Source organism: Sipha flava, unplaced genomic scaffold, assembly GCF_003268045.1.
Source record: "Sipha flava isolate LNK unplaced genomic scaffold, YSA_version1 39_pilon_pilon, whole genome shotgun sequence".
Taxonomy (NCBI): Eukaryota; Metazoa; Arthropoda; class Insecta; order Hemiptera; family Aphididae; genus Sipha; species Sipha flava.
In genome coordinates this window covers 2,157,635-2,175,584 of record NW_020273107.1, presented here as the reverse complement: position 1 = coordinate 2,175,584, position 17,950 = coordinate 2,157,635, and the positions used below count along the sequence as shown (strand labels likewise).

Genomic DNA, 17,950 nt, shown 5'->3' with positions numbered 1-17,950 from the left:
AATCGTCGACGTCCACATTTTTTGCTACCTACTAAAATTGCTCTTTCTGCCTGCCACTCATGATTTGTGTATTGTCTGTGTACAATGGAAAATATCTGGTCAATGAGAGCATCTTGCGAATAAATGATTGTGCAGAAATCGGTCGGTAATTGTATACATCCCGTTTCATCTGTAGTAACTTTCCCATCTCCAATATCTAACAATTGTTTTGAGAATCTTCTGCACGCAGCTTTTTTTGATCGAATCGCAAGTATCGAAATCGTTCGCTCTCTATCTTTGCATATATTTCGACCATGAATTGTTGACAAAACTCACAACATTGTAGAATAACTTTGTCCTGATCGCGTCTAATCATCAACCGATATGCATAATAATTCTTCGAACTAACATTCTTATTTGGTTTGGTACCTGTTACAGGATCTTTTTGTTTAATATTTATGCAATACCCGTCATTTAATACTAAAAATAAAATTAATAGTTTTTAAATAGTTTTTAATAGTTTTTTAATATTTTTGTTTAATAATTCATTTTCGATTGCGCATTTATCGACCGGGTCAAAAATTATTAAATTAAACTATGATTTATTAAACAATAGCACTTTTCCAACATTTTTTTTTCGTAAAAATCTTCTCCTGGCAATTACGGACAATTAAAAAAAATTTGATTCAAATCGGCCCAGCCGTTCTCAATTGATGAAATGTTATACATTTTTGGCTCCATTTTTATATATATATATATATATATATATTAATTTGTATATAAGTACTCTACATTGTATAGCAGGGCTGAATTTAACCATTGTGCCACTTTAAGCACTAAACAAATTGGCGCCTTTTAATATAAATATTTTTTTAGTCTAAAAAATGTTATTAAAGCATACAATTATAGTTGTTTCCTTTATTACTTACAATTTTAATAACGGAAAATAAAAATATATAGCTGTTAAAACATACATTCATATGAAAAACTTTTTTATAAAAATGTTAAATAGTTCATTTTTAACCCTTAACTTGGTAGAAACAAAAATATTGCACTAAAATTCCAAACTATCGTTATTTTTAATAATTAAAACTCATGGAGTTATTTTTTAAAAAAAATGTATAATAGTTTTTAAGATATTTTGAGTGGAAATGTGTATCTTTTAAGGTATATCACCTCAAAGAAGCTGTTTTCAATTTCGTGTATTTCAAGATACACTACCCCCTAAACTATATTTTATTTTTGTATCTTAATGGATACATCACTATGAATTCATCATTTTGAATCTAGTATCCATAGTATACATCACTTAATTATGTCTAAGTTTTATTTCTAAAAAGATACTAAGTAAACCAATGTAATAGTAATAAAGAGTTAAAAAAATATTTTTTTTTATTGCTTTTTAATAGATAGAATTAAAAAAAATTATTATAGTACATAACAGTTAATGAATATATTTTGATAAAACTCTACGATTTTGAAATTGGAAAACATAAAATAAAAATATCACCACAATTTCGTTGGTCTAAAAACATTTTATAATTAGTTGCATTTATTTTAGTTTTAATTACATACAATAAAAATGAAATATTAAAATTTATTTTCCGTCTAAAACACTAGCTTTTAGTGTTTACTGGGAAATCTGGCACCGTCGTAAAGTTATTGTTAATACAACATTTACTTATTTACTTTGACAGTGTATTTAAATAATATATGGTTAATATCAATTTTTACTCGTTAAAATGATCCATAAAGTCATATGTAACATAAATTAGATATTTAATGGATAAATAATTCAATAGTAAAATGGTTCTCATGCATTTTTTTCAAAGTACGAATAATATATATAAATTGCCATCATGCAAGACTAAATATGAATGAATGAATAATAATAATTCATTGAAACTACGAATCTAACAATTTGTAATAACTTAACCAATCCATTTTCGTATTTACAAATTACAATTGATTATAAAAACAATGATGCCTACAAAGGTAAAATGTAAAGAAAAATAAAACCAGATAGGGGACTAATATAGACATAATAGGGAATAGGTGGTCCCAACCAGGTTAGGTGCATGTAAACTCCGCCAAAAGTACATTTTTTTACTGTAAACTTCGCCAGAAAAAAAACCGGTAAAATTGGGTTCATGTAAACTCATATAATAACAAAATATTTTACTTGCTAATTAAATAATGCACTAAAAAGTATAAAACAAAAGGCTACATAAAACATAAATAAAAACATAAATGAAAATGTATTAACTTAAAGAGACTTTAATTAAGACTGACTGTTAAGTAATTAAGACTTAATTTAATTAATTTAATTAAGACTGACTGTCGGTGTGCGAGGTGCGAAATAGGGAGAAGTATGCGTCAACTGTAAGGGTTGCTGTAAGGGTTATCCAAAGATTTTGGCGAACCCACAACGTTTTAGGGCCATCTTTAGGATACGATCGTTGCACTTTTGGCCGATGGCAGATTGACAGCGGCGGAGCTGGTCTGCAATGTAGGTGATGCGACTATCGCTGTCGGAGAAATGCACTTGGAACATGGTGGCGTACACCTCGTATACGATCCACTTGCACTGGGAAGGGGTGACAGCCGAGCGCCTGATGAGGCCGCACACTTTACCGTACATGAGCCGGGCGATAGCGTGCACAGTCTTGAGCACGAACGTCGGGTTCAGGTGGAAGAAATACTGCTTGATGGCAGTGACAACAGCGAATGCCTTGAGTGCCACGACGAACGCCAGATTCCGGGCCACTATGGTCACAGAGTTGAACGACTTGCAGACCAGGGCTACAGGCAAGGGATGTTGGTTGGGCCTAATGATCTTGGCGTACAGGGTCTGGCCGGGAAATCCGCGGCCCAGCTCGTAATCGAAGAAGTGTAACGGTCGCTGGTTTCGGTAAACACTCACGTCCTTGGTCACTTCGCCCGTGGTCGGGTTCAACCGGAACCCCAAGAATTTGACCGTCTCACCGCTGCTGCCATCTTCCTTCAGGTTGGTCTTGGTTTTAGAGTGGTTCAGTCGCAACCCGTACTCGTCAAATCCGGCGCACATGACGGTTAGGAATCGCGAGGCCGCGGCCCGGTCATGCGAGACGAACACGTAATCGTCTACGAAACGGTACAGCTGACTAGCAGCACCGCTGTCGCTGATTGCGCGTTCTAAACGGGTGGCCTGCAAGTCGGCCAGCAGCAAGTCGCACAGCGCCACGGATAGCCGGTCACCCTGCACAACGCCCCGGGTCATAACCCAACGGCGGCCTCGCCATTCCACAGCGTTGCGACGAACACATTTGCGCACGACGTTCCAGATGCGGTCCAGAGGAACCGCGGTCGTCCCATCGTAAAACACCAGTGAGCCCGACGGGAAATTGGGCACAGGTAGCCCGTCGCAGTACTTTCGTTTCTTGCAGTACACCGTGCCGCTGCCACCGCCTACCTTCACCACGTCCACTGAGTGCACGCGCAACGCCTGCGACCTGTTGCCGAACCGTTCGCTGATACGTTGCCAGACAACCGCCAGCAGCTTGCCCTGCTTAAAACTGGTGAACGCATCCCGGAAGTCCGTACGCACATAGTATACGGGTGACGTGTATCCATTGTTTGGCCGGTGCCGCCGTTGAAGCGCGTTCCAGCCGCGGAAGAACTGCGGCTTGGACACGGACTGGAATTCGGGCGGGTATGTGCGCGCCAGGCACCGCAGGAACGTCAGACAGTGGTCCATCAGCTGTTTGGCGCCGGGCTCGTTGCGCCGCCGCAGCTTGAATATCAGTCGCACGCCGCCATTCGGTTTTTTCGCGTACGGACACACGTTCCAGTTCCTGTGCGACGAGTCATCACCGCCGTCGACAAGCTGCTTAAAGAATCCGCCGGCACCGTCCCCGCCGCCGAGCAACGGCGAAATCTTCGCGTGGCACATTGCCGCCCACTGGGTTTTGTCGAAGTACGCGACCCCGTGACTGGGAGTGTCTGTCCACACTACGCGGAAAAAATGGAAGATTCGGCTGAATATGAACGAGTTGGTCAGCCACACCAGGGTTCCCGTCAGCATCGCGGTGCGCTGAGCCGCGTCCACGGACTTCAGCCACCCGACTTTCGTCGTCTTGATGCCGTGCACGATATGCTGCGCGGTGAACGCATGACGCATGCCGAAGTTGAGCACTTTGCACAAGTTGTCGCAGTACCGGTCCCGGTTGACGGACGCGCCGAACAGTTGCCGCGGCACGATTTTGCGCACTATCGTGGAGGCGAATCGTTTCACTCTGCACAACGGGATTTCGGCCGGTCCCGGGTCGCCGACGGTCGCCTCATAAATGTCCCTGTATGCCTGCAACGAGTCCCTGTCCGTCATCACTTTCAGCTTGCACTTCAACGCGGCTAGTTGCGTTTCGTTGTCGCCGCAACCCCGTGCTTGCAGTACAATCTCGCGTATCATAGCGTCCGCATCCGTTCCGTGGCAAATCGGCTTGGCGGCCATCAGCAACCCGGCCACGGTGAAGCTCGTTGCGGTCACTTTTGACGGTTTTGCTCGTTTGTTCCGCCGCAACCCAGCCGCCCGGGCCCGGAACGACTGCAGCACTTCGTAATGGCCCGCCTGAGACGATGGCCCGCGCACGCAATAATAAACGTCCCGGTTGAGAGGCACAAACAGCACACAGCTGTGCAACAGGTACTTCATCACGTACGGGCCGACGCGGTCGTAGAGCCGGGCCCACGCGTCCATCCGCATCAGGTCGCTGACCGTCATGCAGCACCGATAACCGGCAGCTGCGGGCTCGTTGCCTGCCGCGAATTCCATTCGGATCTTGCTGTCGCAATAATAGATGAACTCGTCAAGGCTGACCCTGTCGGAGGCGGCGGGTGGTCTAGAAATAGTGTCAAGACGTTTATAGAAGTCTTGCATATCGTAACACACTACTACGACATGCAGGCTCCTGACCGCGTCTTCCAGCCCGAAAACCGCTTCCGGTTCCATAATCAACAAAAGAAATTGTGGCAAACTCGTTGTGACCAGTCGGTCCACGCCCGCTGCCGGCATCGCGACCGGTTACCACAGCACCTTCAGACAACACTAATAATTCACTCTTGACATTTAAAAAAAATCATTCGAATTTAATACTAATTATTCACTACGTTTTAAACGTTATCAACTACCGTCGGTACTTTGATCAATTATTATTGTACACCGTAAGAATAATGTGCACGACACTGTGAAAACGCGGCTAACGCGCACTCTGAGTATCTAATAGTCGTAGAGTAATATTTTTCAGAAATTACCCCCATCCCATCGCGACGAAAATAACTAATTTCGTGATTAACTGATAACCACGTGTGTTTTTTTTATTTATCAATAACTCGGCTTATCGCCGTGAAACGTAATCAACGGTTTCAACACGCCGTCGTACACAATCTCGTATTCCAGAACCATTTCTAACTTGTTAGGACTATCGGCATATTGTTTGGTGGGTACCATCCCGTTAGAATTAATTAGACTTAGTTGAGGGGAATTGAATCTGTCAGTGCCGTCAGTGTTTTGAAAATGTTTATGCTCAGAAAGTTCATCAAGAATCGGCCGACAAGCCGTTTCGGTTTGGTAAGGAAAGATTTTGGACTTCGGTTCTACTTTTGCCCTCTTTAACAACTGTGCACTTTTCGTTGTAGACCAACCAACGGGACCTCAATGTTGCTATTATCGGCCAGAGTACTTTCGCGGCTGAAGTCTATAAATTACTTATAAAAAATGGTCACCGTGTGGTCGGTGTGTTCACCATATTGGACAAGGGCAACAGACAAGATCCATTGGGTAATGATTTCCTATTTTCCAACACATTTTAATTTATTAACAAATTAAAATAGTTTAAAACATAATATTAATTGTTTTTTAAAAGTCTTAAACATATTAAAATACATGAATTTTACTTATAATTTTGCATGCAATTTTTTTTCTTATCTATTTTAACCTTTCTGAAATGCAAAAAGAAAAAGTAACTCTTTGGGGGTTGACATTAATATAAATGAATTTTCATTAACTTAATACAAAAAATAACCTTCAGAGATGTTTACTCTTAAATTTCAATAATTCATTGGTCTATAATAAATATTTATTACATTTTAGTTATTACGTCTATCTTTATAAAGGAACCTGAAGTAATTTATTTGTTACTTTAGTTAATTTAATTTCAATTGTTAATTTCTTCTGCATTATTTGTATTTTGTTAATAATTTTTATATTTAAAACCTATATTTCATCTATTATCTTAATATAAATTTAAAATTGAGTTTATCAGTTATCATAAGAGTGCTTATTAACAGTATTATAGTTTATTGTAATTGAAAATTAAAAATATTGAACAACATTCTTAATAGTTATATTATTTATGCCTTTGATAATTTAATAAAATAATAATATTTATAATTTCATATTTTAACACTTACAAATAACTTTGGTTATTTGTAAATATATGAAAATATTGTTGCATTCACATTTATAAATTATCAATCATTTAGAATTTCTAAAGCTTAGAAAATAAATTTGTCCTAAAATAACTCATAACTGTATAATTACTAATGAATTTCTTGGAAATTAGAATATATAATATTACATAATATATAAAACAATTTTATTCTTCCAATTAATACATAGTTTAATATACAGCGTATATTAATTATTATAAAATTAAGAAGTAGGTACACATTTTTATTTTATTTTAAATATTTATGTTTTATGCATCTATCATTAACTAAATTAAAATATCATAACTCTAGATAAAATATAAAATCTAGAAGCTCTAATATATAAAAAAAAATTAGGTAAACCGTTTTTATTTGCTAGTTAATTTTAATATCTACAAAGTATTTATATAATTAATGTATTCTTAAAATAAAAATTACTAAAAGTTAAACTTTGTACACATGATTAATTAAATTTTGTGAATCAATATAGTATTGATTAAAATATTGCATTTGATAATATTTCAAGTAATTAATATTATTATACATATACACTATCATTTAATTATTAAATCAAACTTTATTAAATTTTATTTAATTATTGTTGACAGTAATGCTCCTAATTTTTTTAATAATTATATTTTTTTGAAGAATAAGTGTTGTCCAATTAAATCTTAATTTATTAATTTTATATACATAATAGTATGAAATTATATGTTGAAACATTTGATTAAATTTGAATCAAACTGTTCCCAATTATAATTTCAGTAACTTAGTACTAATTAGTATTGAATACTAAACAAATTTTTCATGATAAAATATTGTGCATGTACCTACATCTATAATATGCTATTAAATTATTATCATTAATAATTGTATGAGTATATTTTTAGTTAAAATTATTTATTAAAATAAAATATAAAAATAAAAGATGATTGGTAGGTGTTTGACAAATACTTTAGTCTTTATATTCTAATAAAAAAAAAAAAAAAAAAATACTAAAATGCAATTAAGGTGCATTAGAGTGGTATTAAAAAACAAATTAGGCTAATTTTAATATTTGCCTAACCTAAAGCTATTATTTTCATTTTTAAGATTTTTATTAATTAAAATTATTTTTAACTTGTATGTTAAACAAAAATAAATATTTTTCATATTGTCTAAAAACACTTTCAAATTGTTTTCTTACTTTTATTTTTATTTTTATTAGCTGCTATTGCATCAGAAAATAGTACTCCTGTATTTAAAATCAAATCGTGGCGTAAAGGTGAACAAGCCTTGCCCGAAATTGTAGCTCAGTACAAACAAGTTGATGCTGAACTCAACGTACTACCATTCTGTTCACAATTTATTCCAATGGAAGTTATTGAACATCCAAAACATAAAAGCATATGTTATCATCCTTCAATTTTACCTAAACATAGAGGAGTTAGCGCTATAAATTGGTAATTTATTACTAATTTCAATACATAATATCAACTAATGAGTTTTGTTAAAGGACATTAATAAATGGAGACAAAGAAGCTGGATTTTCTATATTTTGGGCTGATGACGGGCTTGATACAGGTCCAATATTATCACAAAAATCATGTCCAGTCTTGCCAGATGATACTGTTGATTCGGTGTATAATAGATTTTTATATCCAGAAGGCATCAAGAGTATGGTAATAATGTATATTGTTGTAAAACAACTGTTCAATAATTGTGTTCTTAAAATAGCGATTATGAAATCTTATTTTTGTTCATTTATATCGCTTAAAATATAATATGATCATGTTCCTAAAAATAAACATTAATGAACCTAGGCTGAAGCCGTTGATATGGTTGCTAATGGAACTGCTCCAGTTATACCACAATCAACAGAAGGTGTTTCATTTGAACCATCAGTTAGAAAAAAGTCACTTCAAAAAGTATGCATGATACATTTTTATTGTTAAACATGCTGTTGTATCTATCAATTATTTTAGATAGATTGGAACAAAAACGGCAAAGATATTCATAACTTCATTAGAGGATTAGACAGTTCACCTGGTGCTTGGACTATTATAGATAACACTGAAGTTAAGTTATATAAATCAGCCATTTGGTCTAATGATACACCAACAGGTGATCTAATAACTGTTGATACGCTCCAAAACCCAGCTGTTGTTCATGATAATGGTCTATTGATTACCTGTAATGATGGTTTAAAAGTAAATTCCAAATTTAATATTAATTCAATTTATTAAAATATTATTAGAGCTATATTTAAATATCATAGGAACATAAATCTTAATACATTTTAATAAATATGATTTTTTTCTCAATATTTAAAATTTAATACTTAGTAAATAATATTAAAATACCAAAAATGTATTAAGATTATAAAAGTATAAATATGGTAAAATCAACTATTTATAACTGTTATGTAATTTTCAAAACTATATATGAATAAATAGCAATTCAAAATTTAGTAAAATTCTAGTTATAATTGGTTAATTATAATTTGTACCTACTTTTTAATAGTTTTCTAGTAGTTGCTGCAATTATATAATTTTGATGTAATTTATTTTTATTTTCTTTATTAGCTGAACATAAATAGGTTGTCTGTAGATGGAAAAATGATGGCTGCATCAATGTATGGTAAAGCTGACACCATTCAAGAAACAATTGAATTCACAGCTGAGGAGAAAGCGCTTATCCCAATTGTTGAGACTATCTGGAAAAATATTCTTAATATGGGTATTGAAAATAATACACATTTTTTCCAATCCGGAGCTGGTTCTATGGATGTAGTCAGGTAATAAATGAACAAATTAGTTTTTGTTTTACATGATATAATTAATTTGATGTTCATGATGATTTTATAGATTAATTGAAGAGATCAAAGATAAATTGAAATTGACTATAAAAAATGATGATGTATTCATGTCTCCCATTTTCTCAGATTTCTGTAACACCTTGATTAAGAGGTCAAGAGGTACTTCTGATGAAAAGAAGCATGTAGAATATGATCCAGTTGTAATTGAAGTTAACAATATGAAATTACAGTTTGCCAAACAATTATTCATTAATGGTCAATTTATAGATTCAGAATCTGGAAACACGGTAGAGTGTATCAATCCTGCTGACGAATCTGTCATTTGTTCTGTAAAGTTTATAATCTATTTAGTTATTTATTGTCATTGGCTTCCTAATATTTATTGTGTAATATAGATTCAATGTGCATCTGAAGTTGATGTGAATCAAGCCGTTAATGCTGCTAGTAAAGCTTTTGAAGGAGAATGGACTGAAATGAGTCCTAGAGATCGTGGAGCTATTATGTATAAAATCGCTGATTTATTAGATAAACACAGAGAAGAATTAGCAACAATAGAATCCATTGATTCTGGTGCAGTATATACATTAGCATTGAAAACTCATATTGGTATGTCAATTGATGTTTGGAAATATTTTGCTGGCTGGGCAGATAAAATACATGGACAAACAGTTCCTATATCACATGCTAGACCTAATAGAAATTTAACATTTACAAAAAAAGAACCAATTGGGTATGTAGATTATAAACAGAAATATTACAAATATATATTTTTAATTTGTATAATATATATAAATAAATATATATATAATATAAATGTTTGATTTATAGTGTCTGTGGTATCATCACACCATGGAATTATCCATTAATGATGTTATCCTGGAAGATGGCTGCATGTTTAGCTGCAGGCAATACTGTGGTATTGAAGCCAACAGAAATGTCTCCACTCACTGCTTTAAAGTTTGCAGAACTATCTGTTGAAGCTGGTTTTCCATCTGGTGTGATAAATATTTTACCTGGACTTGGTAATATGAAACTGAGATTTATAATGTTAACTGTTTTTTAAATCTTCTAAATCCTGCAACTTATGATGGTACTATTAGGTACCGTGACTGGTAGAGCAATAGCTGAGCATCCTGATATAAGAAAAGTAGGATTCACAGGAAGCACTGCAACAGGTCATATGATCATGAAAGCATCATCAGAATCAAACTTAAAAAAAGTTTCATTAGAACTTGGTGGGAAATCCCCACTGATTATATTTGATGACTGCGACTTGGAGAAATCTGTTCGAATGGTATGTGTGATTCCTTACATTTAGAATTTGTTTTAAACAATTTGCTTTAATTATTATTAGAGTATGGGAGGAGTGTTTTTCAACAAAGGAGAGAATTGTATAGCTGCAGGTAGAGTGTTTGTGGAATCCAGCATACATGACAAGTTTGTCGATAAAGTTGTTGAAGAAGTTAAAAAAATTGTGAGTATATTATACATAACTATATTTTATTCACACAATAATTTAATGTATTTTACTTAATATTAGAAAATTGGAAATCCATTAGAACGAGACACTCATCATGGACCCCAAAATCATAAAACCCATTTGGAAAAACTATTGAACTACTGCCAAAAAGCAAATAATGAAGGAGCCGAACTGAAAATTGGAGGAAAACGAGTTGATCGACCTGGATACTATTTTGAGCCAACTGTGTATACAGGTGTCGAGGACCACATGTTTATTGCACAAGAAGAATCATTTGGACCAATCATGGCTATATCTAAATTTAGTGGCAGGTAATTAAAAGAAATGCATTTTACAACTTTTTTTACTCTTTAAATTTAAAATCCTGAATGAAATAAAATGTACCCAATAGCAACCTGGATGCAGTCATTAAGAGGGCCAATTCAACAGAATATGGTCTGTCTTCAGGTATATTCACAAAGGATATTAGCAAAGCTTTAAGATTTGCTGAAAAAATTGATGCTGGTACTGTATTTATAAACACTTACAATAAAACTGATGTGGCAGCTCCATTTGGAGGTTTTAAGAAGTCTGGATTTGGTAAAGACTTAGGTATAGTAGTTTTTTTAGCATTATTTATTTCATTTTTAAATTTGCAAATTAAATTATAATTTTCTAAATTAGGTGAAGAAGCTTTAAATGAGTATTTAAAAACAAAATGCATAACAGTGGAATATTAAATAATAATGGTGCTCAAACACGATTACTAATAACCATTCTGGGTGAGAATTAATATTCACTAAATTGTACACTTTTCAATGTCAAACACTAGTTTCTTGAATTGATTCCATATTGTTGATGAAACTATACATACTGTTCCACCTCCACGATGTGTTTGTTCTAACTATAAATTGAAATATATTTTGTGTAAAAAATGAATATATTTTTTTTATATTACAGTTAAATACTAATTAACTTACACCTCGATTTATGTCACCTATGCAAGTCCATGGAACAGAACTCTTACCAGATATAACCCATTTTGAATGATCCTTGGAAGAATTGTATCTTAAAGTTTTGAATCCTTTATTATCTTCAAAGGATAATGTTTTTATGTTTAGAGTTCTAAATATATTTAAATATAAAATGATTTTGTTAACACGCTCAATATTAATTTACCTTAACTTACTTGTACCGACTGGAACAATTGGAGTGGAACCTATCTCTTGTATTTAACCAAGTCTCTGTGTATACATTAGACTGTATCATGTTTGTTATTAAGTCTGCATACAAATCTGTAATAGTTATGTTTGTATATATATATATTTGTATTATAATTTTTTTGATAAACAGTATGTTAATAATCTGTGTTATTCCAAACAACTCATTTATTACTGGTAGTTACTTAAGCATTCCTTTAATTTTTCATTTGTAAAATTATTGTCCATTTTGTTTCAGTTTTTAAATAATGTTTAAGTCATATTATGTTTTTTAAAATACAGTTAATTATTATTATTATATTGCAAACATTAATAAATGTGTTACCAAAATACATGTATGCTATCACTAAATAATTTACCTTTTCCAAAATATCGATTTTTTGAAATTGATAAGAATTTAAAATGCTCTATGGATTGAAGATGTTGTATTCTAACTCCATTGTTTTTCTTGCTAGGCTTGCTGTGCGGCAATGTGGTATTGTAAAGACCTGGGTACATATATTTGAGATTGCCACCGAAGTGACTGCCATACACTTTAACTTCATTGTTGATTAACTGATCACCTGCGTTCATTAAGAGAGGAGGATATTAACTAATGATTATTATAAAATGTACGTTTATTTTATCCAATCCAAGACTATTCACTAACCAATTTTGTCCAATTCCTCAGCCATCATGGACATGCAAAGAAAACTCTGGCCGTACTTCACGCCAGTTTTGGGATACCTATACGAATTGTTCTGGTAAGGCAGTTGCGGGAATTTGGGCACGCTGTGAACTAGCCAAAATCCCAAATCATTATTTGCTACCACAACACCCTTAGAATGGCCCAGACTATACGTTACATTACCATTGGTTGGTTCGTCGTTGTATACAATCCACATTATGGACTAAACAGGATGAAATATAATGTAATAGGCTATTGTGAATCAAATGGAGAATAAACCGTTATATATGTATATTATTTATATCGATGATCTATTTTTTACTTCTGTGTACAATACTTCAATATGTATATTAGGTACATAGATAGTATAAAGTAGAATAGTTGCATTGAACCCTGGTATTTATTTAAATTTTCAACAAACTCTGGTCAAAAAGTAAATAGTCGAATGAGCTTTCTTTAATAATAATATGCATGAACATTGAATTAATTTTTTACAATTATGATTATTTAATTAATTTACAATTGATAATTCAATTAACATTGAAAATTGGTATGTACTCCTATAATACTTCTAAAAAATCTTAGCCCACCAAAATTGTATAATGGGACACGTCTATGTATGACTGATTTTCAAAAAACTTTAATAGAAGTTTAAACTACGACTGGATCTGCAACATGTGAATAAGTTTTTATTCCTTGTATACCAATGATACCATCAGATTATCCATTCCAATCAAGATAATGCAATTCCCTGTCAATGTATGTTTTACTATGACAATATATAAATCACAAGGTCAAACATTAAAAATCGTAGGAATCGATATAAGAGAAGATTGATTTTACATGGACAGTTACAATTTTACGTGGCATACTCTAGTGCCAATACACTCACTAGTTTAGTTATTTGGCACCAACAGGAAATACATCAAATGTAGTTTATAGAGAAGTTGTATAATAAAATTGTTGTCATAAATTATTATTTTTTTTATATACCTATTAAATTTAATAGGTATAATAGGGTATGTAACACAAATAATACTGCACATGGGTGAAGTATACATACTCTGTAACTCATGTTCCTAAATTAAAAAGGTAATAGGGGTTAAAAATGAAAAACGTTATTTCTTGGTCAGATTTTTATAAAACAAAAAACAACACTAACACTCGAACAGCTGGTCAATTTAACAATTTAAACCATGGATGAAACCGGATATTAATAATCTATGTATACCTATATTCTAGCACAGGTGAAGCTACTGCCAAAAGCTAAAATAAATAAAACAAATAATGATAATAATCAGCTCCATAACTAATTAATATATATATGAAATATTTTTTTAACAATCTTATTTAAATTTTATTTGTAGAGACAATATTAAATCTTGCCAGATAACAACAATACCTAGACATGGCAACGACAGGTAATTCAACTAGTTTAATATATTTAATGATCAAAATCATAATAAACTGTATTGTTATTGTTATTATAGATTTATTTAAGATGCATGTGCCATAAGGATAGCACAGGGCATATTTTAACTAATATACTGGGCGACAATGCCATATTTATTAGTGATGGGCGTTATTGAATAATAACTATCGAATTATTTGATAGTCTTGCCAAGTTATTTATTCGAATAACGAACAAACTTCATCTATGATAACTGCATAATATTTCAGTAAGCAGAATGATCTTCTTCAGCCAATTCCTTCAAAAGTAAGGCAGAGGCCCCAAATTGTTTTCTTTTACGAATCCAATTACGAACCCACTTCCTCTTTCACGTATTTTTTACATCAACAATTAATTGTTCTACTAATTCTGCACACGTAAGGCGAATTATTCGTCTTAAAATGGTACGACGTAATACAATTGACGATATTTTTGCGATTGACTATTCGCTACTCGCTATCTCGTACTACTCCGTGTGTGACAACCTACTCGCGTGACTTGATGTGGCGAGAAGTCGCTGCTACTAGTCGCGGCGAATAAAATCGCCACGTGTGACAGCCCTTTTAGATAAGGAATTTCCAGTTCAATTTAAGGAAAAGTTCATTAGTTCACAGTTCATTGAAATGAATAGTTCAAATTAACTATTCTTTAGTTCACATGTTCATCAAATTCACTAGTTTAAATTATTAATAAAATAAAATAAAAAAAATATTCACTATTGGAGGGATGTTTTAAAACCAACAGTAGCAGTTGTTCAATTTTTATCTCATAGAGGATTAACATTTTTCGGAAAAAATGAAATTACAAGGAAATGCGTGTAATGGAATTTTTCGGGTATTATGGAGCATTATCAGCATTATTATGTCGGTTCCACACATAGACGACAAAAGTAAAACAAAACAGAAACTCAGTGTTTTTCGACAAAATCAAAACATTTTCATAACAATTGTTTTTTCCAACAAATTATTCGTATTTTTAAAAACAAAGTCTTGTCCCGAGCGGTGTCGGTAAACATCAAAATGTTTTCGTTTTGTTGCTGTTTTGGAGAACATTGTCGAGCGTGTGTGGACAATGTTTTAAAAATAACCAACAGTCAAAAATAATTCGATAGCAAATAGATAATAATAATATTAATAATATAATACTGCTATTTAGACATTTTAGACTTTTAACAAAGTTTGATCCATTTTAAAATAAGATCTCAATAATTATGGGAGCGTTGGTATTGGTAAAACAAATTATATTTCATCATATATAGTTCGTGAAATCATAATTTTAATGGTAGATAAAGTTTTAAAACACATAATAGAAGAAATAAAAAATGCAAAATATTTTGGTCTGATTGTTGACTCTACACCTGATATCAATTACACTGACCAATTAGCTATTGTATTACGATACGTTAATTATGATGAACAACCCGTTGAACGTTTTTTTGAAATTTCAAGATATTTATGGGCATATAATTGAGAACTTTGGTATCGATATTAAAAACTGTGTTGGACAGTTATATGAAAATGCCAGTAATATGGCTGGAAAGTACTCACATCAAGTACACATATCAAGAAATCTCGTTGCCCAATAATTCATTAAAGACATGCAAATATTACATGCATTTTAAAATGTTGAAATAAATGCGTCTAAACTCGTCTTAATTGCCAAAATATTATAATAGTACTTATAAACTATGAGTTAAAATATCATATCTTAACTGTAACTTACGTTATTATAATTTTGCGATGGCGAGTACATCTGTCCCACGGTGTATCCGATAGCAGACTCCTCGGTAGTGATGCCGGTCAAGAAAGTCCATTGGGAATTCTTAGCATCCATGTAGAAGTAAACTGTACCGTCCGACTCATCGGACTTGAGATTCGGAAGTTTGATGGCCGTAAACCTTTTTTACACATATTATGAGATAAACACAGAAGTATAAAAAAAAATTGTGCTGAGCATGCACACAAAATTCAAACATGTCTAAGACTTAACATATATTTATACATATTTATAGGTTAGGTAAGTACTTGCAGGCGCGGATCTAAAAATGAAAAAGGGAGGAAGGCTGGATTTCAAGTATACTTAATTTCTATGGTTTTATGTAAACATAAAATCATAGACATTAGTTTAACGTTTTTATAGTGAATTAAATAATAATCATATATATATATATATATATTATAAAATAATAATAAAAAAAATGTAATAAAAAAATTACCTTTTATTGCATACCTAAATTATGCAATAATATGGGTAAGAGCGCAAAATATTTAGTAGTTTAAAAAATATCACAGTTCACTCTTAAACGTCAATAAGTAATATAAAATAATAATTATGTTATAAGTATAGTGTTGCTTTTCTTTACTTTAATGAATGAATTGGAAATTAAAGTAGGTATCCAGTCTTTGAAATATATTTTAGGTACTCAGGCTTCAGCCCCCATAGCCCCCTTGTATCCGCACCAGGGTACTTATGACCTTAAGTATTTTTCTTGGGTGGCAAATTATAAATTATAGTAACTATACTCTTAATAATTTTTAAACTGTTTAAATACATAAAAGATACAAACATAATGTGAATATTATTTATTTTCAGCATACTGCAATGATTTTCTGTATTTTTTTAAGTTTTAGAATTTAACTCGCTATACACCTGGAGTGACAAACCTATGACATGCGTGACAAAAGTTATACATTTTAATAGCACGCGAAAAAATTGAAATTATTAAAAATTTTACATAAACAAAATTATACTATTTATAGTATTTTACTTAAGAAAAATTCAAAAAAACAAATTTCATACATTTTAAAAATGATTATATTCCTTATACTTTCAATTTTTTTTTAAACTTATGCTTGTGAAAGTTTAATCTTTCTTAACGAATTAAATTAAACCCAAAGAAAGAAATTGCTTTGACCAATGAAATAATTGTTCTTTGTGTTTCACTAAAAATGTCAAAGTACACTCCTGACATTAAAACTTTATCCGTTAAGAAAGAGCACAAAATGGTTAAATATATAACACCATATTAAAGATATTTAATAAAACATCATTCATATAAAATTACAAAAATATATATTTAATAAAAATTATGTAATAAATCTGAAATTTTATTTTTATCTTTAGAAAATATAATTTTCTTTGGGCAGGTGAACGATTTTCAAAACCTTGATTAAAAAAATTTGGCACTTGACCCAAAAAAGTTTCGCCATATACAGCTATATACAGATGAAATGTTACGGAGAAAAACCATAATAGTCAATACTCCTAAACTGTTAAGTATTGCAGTTTTAAAGTTTCAGGATTTAAAAAATTAACAGATAAAAAACGAAATAATTCAAAAATATTTACTATGGTAATACAACTAATTTTTAGCGAAATGAATAAAAAAAAAATTAAATTTACTTTTTAAAACAAATGGCAAGATGATATAACTATAAGATTTTTCTCTTTTTTTGATTATTATCGTTTTTCCCCGTAGCCTTTCAAATACAAAAATATGTTTTTATACCGAGAACTAAGAAGTAACCACATCCAAATTATCGATTAAAAACGGTTACAGAAAACAAAATAAATAAAAAAAATACCCATAGATAAACTCCTTCAAGATGATACAATGATATTGGGTGTAATAATAGGATTCCTTGCTCGACCAATTATGCTGTTTATTATATTACTTACCAGTCAACCGGTTGTCCTTTAGGATCTTTGCATTGCAGTCGGTCGCTAAACGCCGTCACAATGGCTATGGAAAAGACGACTAATAGCGAAATCTTACGTTCCATTTCAGTCAGAAGTACTTAACGACACTGACCATACAGACAAAAATATAATCCAACTGATTGTTAAACCTACGATAACTTTCTATTATATAGCACGGAATTCGTTGAACAAATACACAACTACGGATAAAATT

At 32.4% G+C, this 17,950-nt stretch overlaps 3 protein-coding genes across 3 annotated transcripts; 1 reads left to right on the top strand and 2 right to left on the bottom strand.

Annotated features, from left to right (window-relative positions):
- Positions 1-1,511: 1,511 nt before the first annotated feature.
- LOC112688595 (telomerase reverse transcriptase-like) lies at positions 1,512-5,229 on the bottom strand. Its single transcript, XM_025561873.1, has one exon. It carries the CDS (start codon positions 5,027-5,029, stop codon positions 2,381-2,383), a length of 2,649 nt encoding a protein of 882 aa, XP_025417658.1. The 5' UTR covers positions 5,030-5,229; the 3' UTR covers positions 1,512-2,380.
- Positions 5,230-5,378: 149 nt separating this feature from the next.
- Positions 5,379-11,753, top strand: LOC112688594 (cytosolic 10-formyltetrahydrofolate dehydrogenase). Its single transcript, XM_025561872.1, has 16 exons — positions 5,379-5,584; positions 5,653-5,794; positions 7,652-7,886; positions 7,940-8,105; positions 8,247-8,351; positions 8,409-8,633; positions 9,009-9,220; positions 9,291-9,570; positions 9,637-9,971; positions 10,070-10,263; positions 10,342-10,535; positions 10,596-10,715; positions 10,782-11,032; positions 11,113-11,312; positions 11,385-11,482; positions 11,661-11,753. Exons 1-15 carry the CDS (start codon positions 5,531-5,533, stop codon positions 11,438-11,440), a joined length of 2,769 nt encoding a protein of 922 aa, XP_025417657.1. The 5' UTR covers positions 5,379-5,530; the 3' UTR covers positions 11,441-11,482; positions 11,661-11,753.
- LOC112688596 (cell-death-related nuclease 7) lies at positions 11,395-17,819 on the bottom strand. Its single transcript, XM_025561874.1, has 7 exons — positions 17,716-17,819; positions 15,760-15,934; positions 12,570-12,810; positions 12,280-12,483; positions 11,890-11,995; positions 11,681-11,825; positions 11,395-11,604 (listed from the first exon to the last, which is right to left on the bottom strand). Exons 1-7 carry the CDS (start codon positions 17,817-17,819, stop codon positions 11,500-11,502), a joined length of 1,080 nt encoding a protein of 359 aa, XP_025417659.1. The 3' UTR covers positions 11,395-11,499.
- Between the last annotated feature and the right edge of the window lie 131 nt (positions 17,820-17,950).

Coding starts and splice junctions, on each gene's coding strand:
- LOC112688595 (XM_025561873.1), bottom strand. CDS start 5,029: ATGCCGGCAGCGGGCGTGGACCGACTGGTCACAACGAGTTTGCCACAA.
- LOC112688594 (XM_025561872.1), top strand. CDS start 5,531: ATGTTTATGCTCAGAAAGTTCATCAAGAATCGGCCGACAAGCCGTTTC. Junction 7,887..7,939: donor GGAGTTAGCGCTATAAATTG/GTAATTTATTAC, acceptor GTTTTGTTAAAG/GACATTAATAAATGGAGACA. Junction 8,634..9,008: donor CCTGTAATGATGGTTTAAAA/GTAAATTCCAAA, acceptor TTTCTTTATTAG/CTGAACATAAATAGGTTGTC.
- LOC112688596 (XM_025561874.1), bottom strand. CDS start 17,819: ATGGAACGTAAGATTTCGCTATTAGTCGTCTTTTCCATAGCCATTGTG. Junction 12,484..12,569: donor TGAGGAATTGGACAAAATTG/GTTAGTGAATAG, acceptor TAATGAACGCAG/GTGATCAGTTAATCAACAAT. Junction 11,826..11,889: donor AATTGTTCCAGTCGGTACAA/GTAAGTTAAGGT, acceptor AAATATATTTAG/AACTCTAAACATAAAAACAT.